Source organism: Mesoplodon bidens (assembly GCF_964165515.1).
Source record: "Mesoplodon bidens genome assembly, chromosome: 2".
NCBI lineage: Eukaryota > Metazoa > Chordata > Mammalia > Artiodactyla > Ziphiidae > Mesoplodon > Mesoplodon bidens.
The window spans coordinates 161,499,669-161,507,121 of record NC_138177.1 but is presented as its reverse complement, the minus strand read 5'-3'; the positions used below and the strand labels follow the sequence as shown (position 1 = coordinate 161,507,121).

The 7,453-nt window shown below is 43.9% G+C and overlaps 1 protein-coding gene across 1 annotated transcript in view; it reads left to right on the top strand.

Moving 5' to 3' along the window:
- The first annotated feature begins 870 nt into the window (after nucleotides 1-870).
- Nucleotides 871-7,453, top strand: part of KPNA6 (karyopherin subunit alpha 6) — a 51,760-nt gene continuing 45,177 nt past the window's right edge. Inside the window, exon 1 of the mRNA XM_081255706.1 lies at nucleotides 871-958. Coding sequence (XP_081111832.1) covers nucleotides 955-958 — 4 coding nt within the window. The 5' untranslated portion in view covers nucleotides 871-954. The remainder of the gene's footprint in view (nucleotides 959-7,453) is intronic.

Genomic DNA, 7,453 nt, shown 5'->3' with positions numbered 1-7,453 from the left:
TGCCCCAACTAAAGATCCCGCATGCTGCAATTAAGGACCTGGCACAGCCAAAATAAATAAATATTTAAAAAAAAAAGACGCATGAACCTCAGAGCCTCAATTTCCTCATCTCTAAAAAGGGAGATCATATCCCTTCTTTTGTGTAACTCACAGATCTGTTCATTCGTTTGTTTATTCATTCAACAATTATTCATGGAGCAACTACCACGTGCCAGATGCTGTGCTAGGTGCTGGAGATCAGTGATGAACACTATGGAACCGACTTGTGCCCTCAGAGAGCTTGCAGTAAGGATTAATGAAATAGCTCTGTCAACTATAAAGCACTGCACCGGTCTCATTATTTTTCTACTTTTTATCTCCCAATAAGATTGTAATCGGGTTTACTCTAGACTTCTTCATTTCCTTATCGCTATATCCTTGAGCAAGTCACTTCACCTTTCCAGATGACTCCTTATTCATATCCAGCTCAGGGTCTATGGGTGGTTTTTTTTTTTTTTTTTTTTTTTTTTTAATTTTTTTAATTAGTTTCTGCTTTATAACAAAGTGAATCAGTCATACATATACATCTCTATGGGTGGTTTTAACTACAAAAGGAAGGAATACCTTTCTGGAAGAAAAAGTTTCTAGGGGAGGAGACCTCACTACAAAAAGGAAATAGCAGAGAAATCCTACGCACACTTAACTTTCTTTAGTAGGTATCCCTCCCAGTTTTTCTCCACCCACTCCTTTCATATTCCATCCTTATTCCCCGCCTTTAGTAGCTGCGGTCTCTTTAAATGCGGTCGGCGCTGTGAACTAGGCGGTGGGGCCGAAAGCGCGTTTCTTCCCGGGATTGAATGTTAAGTTGTTTGTCCGTTTCGGGCTGCCGTCCTGCAGATCCGCCATATTGTCTGCTGAAGCTGCCGCCGAAGCTGCCGCTGCTGCCGCCGCCAAGTAGGAGCGAGCGGAGCCGCGATGGGTGAGTAAGGAAACCAGGCAATTGGGGACTCGGGCTGAGGCAGTCTCGGGGCTTGGAGTCTGGCGAGAGCCTGTCTGCAGTCTGCAGATGATGTCTGAATCTCCTCCAAATAGGTTTGGGGGGAGAAGCCAGGCCGGGAGCGCCGCTCAGGCCAGTTTGGGGCCAGGTTAGGGCCCAAGCGGGGAGCAGTCTTTGGGGGCTGGTTTCGGGAACACCTTGCCACTCCTGGAGCCCCCACGTGGTGGCCCTGGGCCGGACCCCACGCGTTCTCGGAGATTAGAAAGGGGCTGACCCTCCGGTCTGGGCCGGGCTCCCGGTGGCAGGCCCGGGAGGCGTTTAAGGCAACCCTCTCCGGCGTGTGTCTGACCCACGCGCCTCTTAACTGGATTCACTGGTTCCCCTGAACTCAGGGAAATCCTCCCTACGTCGCAGAGAGAGTTCTCTGGCGAAGGGACGCCAGGCGAGCCAGCTCCAGGCCTGTAACCAGGGGCAGCCATGCCGAAGGCAGCCTGGGCCGCTGAAGGCCGGGAGAACTTCCCGAGCCGAGGCGGAAATGGGGTGGTTCGGTTGGGTTCAGAGTGACAGCCTTCGTAGTGGTAGAAAACCAGTGCCAAGATCTCGTAGTCATGTATAGGTCGGGGGCTTTAGGTTTCTTGGCCTGGCCCTGGTTAGGAGAAAAGGAGCGACCTGTTGCTCTTTCTAAAGGGACTTCAGGTAGCAAGGCCTGTGCTCAGAGAGAATACGATGGCGAAGTCTTTGGACTTAGGGACAGACCCATCAGTGGTACTTCTTCTCCAGCAATGAGAACTGTTAAGTTTGCTGAGCTCTTCCTGTGTGCAGGCATTGCTCTGATTGCTTTACATGTCACGTTTTATTTAATATGCACAACGTATTTATTGAGATGGATACTGCTGTTATCCCTATTTTACAGATAAGGAAACTGAGGCTTAGGGAGGTAAAGTAACTTACCCAAAGTCACACAGTCAGTGGCTTAAACCAGGTTGATCGCTCCAGAGCCCTAGTTTATAGCTGTTGTTCTTTATGGCCTGGCCCCCAAGTGATTGGGCTGGAAAAGGGGGAAAGAAAGCTTTTAATCCTAGGCAGAGTTGTAAAGGTGTTTTGTATTTTTGCTAGTGGGCCCACTTTGAAATCTTTAATCTGAAAGAAACTGGAAAACTCCAAAGTGAATTGCTAACCCCAACTATTGTGGGTGTGTTGGGGGTGGGGATTGAGATTCTGGGATTGAGTTTTGTAAGAAACCTGATCCTGAGGAAACATAAATTACTCCCTTGAGCTGCATGGCAATGACTTTAGAATCAGATCTGGTATTATAATCCTGCCTGCTACTTCCTAGCTCTCATCCAGAGAAGTCACTTAAATGTCAGATGCAGTGATGCATATGGAAAACATCCAGCACAGTCCACGATAAATGTTATTTTCCTTCCTTTCTGAGCCTTCCTTTCCTCATCTCTATAAAGAGGGGAGGGGGCAGGGTTATCAAGGTGTTTGAGAATTAAATAAGATACCACAGTGTTTGGAGACTAGTAAGGGCTCTATAAATATAAGAACAGATTCTTTTCCACCTTCAATAATGTTTTCAGTAATGTTTGTTCCTTTCCTTTAAGCACTCTGGTTTCCAGAATCCTCCATTAAGACTGATAGGCCTGTCTTCGTAGCTGCAATTTTATATATCAATGAAAAATTTCGGGGCTTTTATGTTACAGATTTTGTGTTGGCCTTCAGTTCCAGGAACACTGCTGCCTCAAAGGGAAGGGGCTAATATTTAGTTTATTAAGCCCAGTGAAATAAATCTGACAGCGATTTACTCAGTTTTTACAGGTGGGGAAACTACCTCAGAGAATATAACACGGTTAGTTACAGCAAAGCCAGAAGTGAGATTCTTACCCATTTTGCTGCACATACACCTCTAAGAAGACTTCAGGTGTGAGTAAATTTAGTCCTTTTCTGGTAAACTTTGAAATGAAAGTTCTTCAATAGAGCAACAGAACCTGACCAGGGTCCTGAAGGGGAGTTTTAGTCTAGAGTCAGGCAGCCTCCCCTCTTCTCTGCAACTCCATTTTAGGTACCTCCCCGCCACCCCCATCGCGCCTTGCACCTTGTCTTTCTGAACACCAGGCCATTGGGGTTTTTGTTTTGGGGGTTTTTGTGTGTGGGTTGGTTATTTTTGTTTTTTCTCTGATCCTTATACTACAGGGGTGAAATGTATCCTTACGTTTAATCCTAACATCAAATCCGAGATAATTTGGGTTATCCCCATTTATAAATGAGTAAACAGGCTTTGAGAAGATTAGGTGATTAAGTCCAAGGCTGGTGATCTAGACCCTAGGGCTGGGGACACTAACATGGCCTGCGTCACACCTCCATGAATCTAGAACCTGCTGTGTTTCACTGCCTCTCAAGAGTACGCTCCTCGAGCTCTGGCCTATATCCTATACTTTTTCTCCTGTGCCAAACTTCACTAGCCTTAACAGACCTTTGCAGTGATTTCATTGCTCTTAGGAACCCCGTGGGGGTGAGGCTTACAGCTCTGGAAGTTACTTTTTCTAACCCTCCCTAGCAGAGACCACAGCCTCTCAAGACTAAGTCTTGGCAGACACCGGTTGTTTTTATCACTGTTCCTGCCATCCTGCTAACCAGGAATCTGGCAGCACCTTCCCAGCCCCAGGGGGTAGGTCTTGATTGATATAAACTAAACCAATCATTGTAATTCTATCTCCCTAGGCAGTGACTGATTTAGGTATGGGCGTGTGATGCAGATTTTGGCTAATGAACGTGAAGGGAAGCCTGGAGGACTTCTGAAAAAGCGTTCCTTATTTGCCAAGTTTTATTCTGTTGTTTTTTGCCAGTTTATATTTTAACCCAGTTATCACCAAAGTGTGAGAGCTTCAAAAAAAAGAGAGATAAGAAAGCTATAATAATAGCGAACACTTACATAGAACTTGCTATGTGCTAGGCACTAAGTACTGTAATACTAATTCGTTTATTTCTCAGATTCTCACATTCTAGTTGAGAAAACTGAAGCACAGAGAGGTTCAGTAACTTAAGCAAGGTCAGAGCTAGTAAATAGAGGAAATACTCAGGTAGTATGGTTCTAACCAAAATATGGGCTATTAAGGGCTGTGCTCTGCCTCTGGACAGGAAAGATCCCTTTTCTGACTCTGAAATTGCCATTAGCAATGCTGGGATCATGAGGCAGAATTTAGAAATAAGAGCAGGCAGTTCTAAGGGTGAGGGTCGAGAAGATGGAAAGAATCTGATTTCTTCATGATGTTTTTGGAACTGTCCTGTCACTGGGCTCTAGGATACTAAAAGCTGCTTCTGGTTTGCTGCAAGTAACAAAACCTTTCTGATAATGCCTCCAGGTCAGGAAGTAATTTAGCCCATTTCTTAGTTTCCCTCCAGCCTTGCCCACCCACCCCACAGTTCCTAACAGCAACTTAGAGAGCTACTAAACTGTGTCCCACAAGCATCAAACTCACTCCCCCTTCCTGGTGTACCTTTCCTACATTTTTGTTAATGGTGCGACCATTGGCCCAGACACTAGGGCATAAGATAGAAATCTTACCTATCTTTGGTTCCTTACTCTTTTCTTCCCTTCCTATATTGGCAGTTGTTGGATACTGTGATCCTGTTACTGATGTCTTCCCTAAATTGTTTTGTGTATGTTTTTCTCACAGCATAGTCCCACAAAGACTTAATTCTTTGGTCTTTAAACTTGCTAAGTCTCAGGCTCCTTGATGTCAAAATATGATAATACTATTTATTAATGTTGTTAGTGAAGTGTCAGTGAAGTATTAGATGTCAGAAAATATTATAAATTGTAAAGGTGTTGTTACTTCAGGAGCCTTCTAAATCTGTTCTATAGCCTCCTTACCATGACCAATTCTGCTGCAGCAATGTTGCTAAAACACCCTTCTGGTCTTGTGACTCTTCTTAGTTTAGGAACCTTCATGGACTCCTTTTTGTCTACAGGATAAAATCATAACCCATAGGGTATGGTATTCAAGGCCTTCCTATTGACTTTACTAGTCTTATTCGATTTAATATTTATCCACATATCCTGCATTCTACTCAGACTACCTCCTTGGTATGTACTTCACCTTTTCTGGTAGAGAAAGTGACAAAAGCAATCCCTTCCCCACCCGTCTTTTCCTATGAAAATCTTGGCTCTTTTACAAGATTTAGTTTAAATGCTACCTCCCTCAGGGACCTTTCCCAAATATGCGTGTTGTGCCTTCCAAACTGGAAGTGAACTGTCCTTCTGAATTCTGTAGCACTTTGTTCTTGCCTTTCATATAGCTCTTTTCATATTTTATCTTGTGTTACAGTTATTTCATTCTGTAATACAATTAGAGCTTTGACCAATTGCTTAATCTCCAGAGATTCATTTTCCTCATCTCTTAAGACAGGGGTGATAGCATCTGCCTCATAGGAGTGTTAGGGTGATTAAATGAGCTAATGCTTGTAAAGCGTTTTAGCATGGTGTTTAGCACACAATGAGTACTCAGTAAGTGATAACTAATTGCTATTAGTCATACAGTGAGCAAATAAAGTACTTAGTATGTGTCAGGCCCTGTGCTAAATATAAAAGATAAATCAATTTGTCTTTTAGGGGAAGGCAGAAACATACTATGAATACTTGTCAGAAACATTTTTAGGGATTAGGCAGGCACCTGTTATTTGTTAATTTCAGCAAATGTTTATTGAATGCCTACTGTGTGCCAGCTACTGTTCTAGGCCCTGGAAATACAGCAGTGAGCAAAACAGACAAAAATATATATTTTTTTAGTGAAATCCTAGAGCTTAAATTCTAATGGGTAATCGAGTAAAATCAACCAAATGGAGACTGGCGGGCCAACTAGAGTCCCATGCAATCTGATGAGGTCCAGCCAGTTGTTGCCATGACAGAATGTAGGTCTAGTGTTGCCTTACTGCATAATTTCACATCCCTTTCCACAATCCCTCTCCCCCTTGAGGTTGCAAATCTGAATTTTCATATGATTTCATAACAGATTAAAATTTTTTAGATGTTACAAGTTAACTTTTAAAACCTAAACACATTTTGGGAATTCCTTGGCGGTCCAGTGGTTAGGACTCTACTTCCATTGCAGGGGGCCCGGGTTCGATCCCTGGTCGGGGAACTAAGATCCCGCAAGCCGTGAGGCAAGGCCCAAAAATATATACACCGTATATATTATAAAAGGATGAAGACAAGTGTTTTTAAATTTATTTATTTTATTTATTTATTTTTGGCTGTGTTGGGTCCTCGTTGCTGTTTGCGGGCTTTCTCTAGTTGCGGCGAGCAGGGGCCACTCTTCATTGAGGTGCACAGGCTTCTCATTGCTATGGCCTCTCTTGTTGCAGAGCACGGGCTCTAGGCACGCAGGCTTCAGTACTTGTGACACGTGGGCTCAGTATTTGTGGCTCGCGAGCTCTAGAGTGCAGGCTCAGTAGTTGTGGTGCACCGGCTCAATTGCTCTGCGGCATGTGGGATCCTCCCAGACCAGGGCTCGAACCCGGGTCCCTTGCATTGGCAGATGGACTCTTAACCACTGCGCCACCAGGGAAGCCCAAGACAAGTGTTTTTAAATGTCTTGCTGATCATGATAGCGTGTACTCAGTAAGTATTATTTTTAAGCATATTATACATTCAGAGTAAGGTGCATGAGAGAGTGTAAGTCCATATTTTAAATAATCTTCTAGATAATTTTAAATCTTTGGCTGACTTAGATCTGATTAGCTGGTCATTATGTTATTTTGTTTTGTTTTATTGTGATGTGGCAGGTGAAATTCTGGTACTTAGGAGCTTTTACTTCGAGAGACATCAGCTCTGCTGTTTCTTTGTTCCTCTTCCTGCATTATTAACATTATCTTCCATTCATTTTCTTTTTTTAAATTTATTTATTTTATTTATTTATTTTTGGTTGCGTTGGGTCTTCATTGCTGCATGCGGGCTTTCTCTAGTTGCAGTGAGCGGGGGCTACTCTTCGTTGCAGTGCGCGGGCTTCTCCTTGCAGTGGTTTCTCTTGTTGTGGAGCACGGGCTCTAGGCACGCAGGCTTCAGTAGTTGCAGCATGTGGGCTCAGTAGTTGTGGCTCGCAGGCTCTAGAGCGCAGGCTCAGTAGTTGTGGCGCACAGGCTTAGTTGCTCCATGGCATGTGGGATCTTCCTGGACCAGGGCTCGAACCCATGTCCCCTGCATTGGCAGGTGGATTCTTAACCACTGCGCCACCAGGGAAGCCCCCATTCAGTTTCTTGATAGGACTCTAAGCTGTTTATTTATTTTGTGAATGTTAATTTAGTTAAAACTAGCTATCTTTTAAATCCACTTAACTAGGCACACAAACTACAGTGTCATGCAGTATGATAAATGTGAATGAACTAGTGTCTTCACCTGCTTGGTATAACTCCCAGTCTTCCTTCAGGAAAGCTTGGCCACCTGAGCAACAGATAAAAGTTGCCAGTATTAATAGG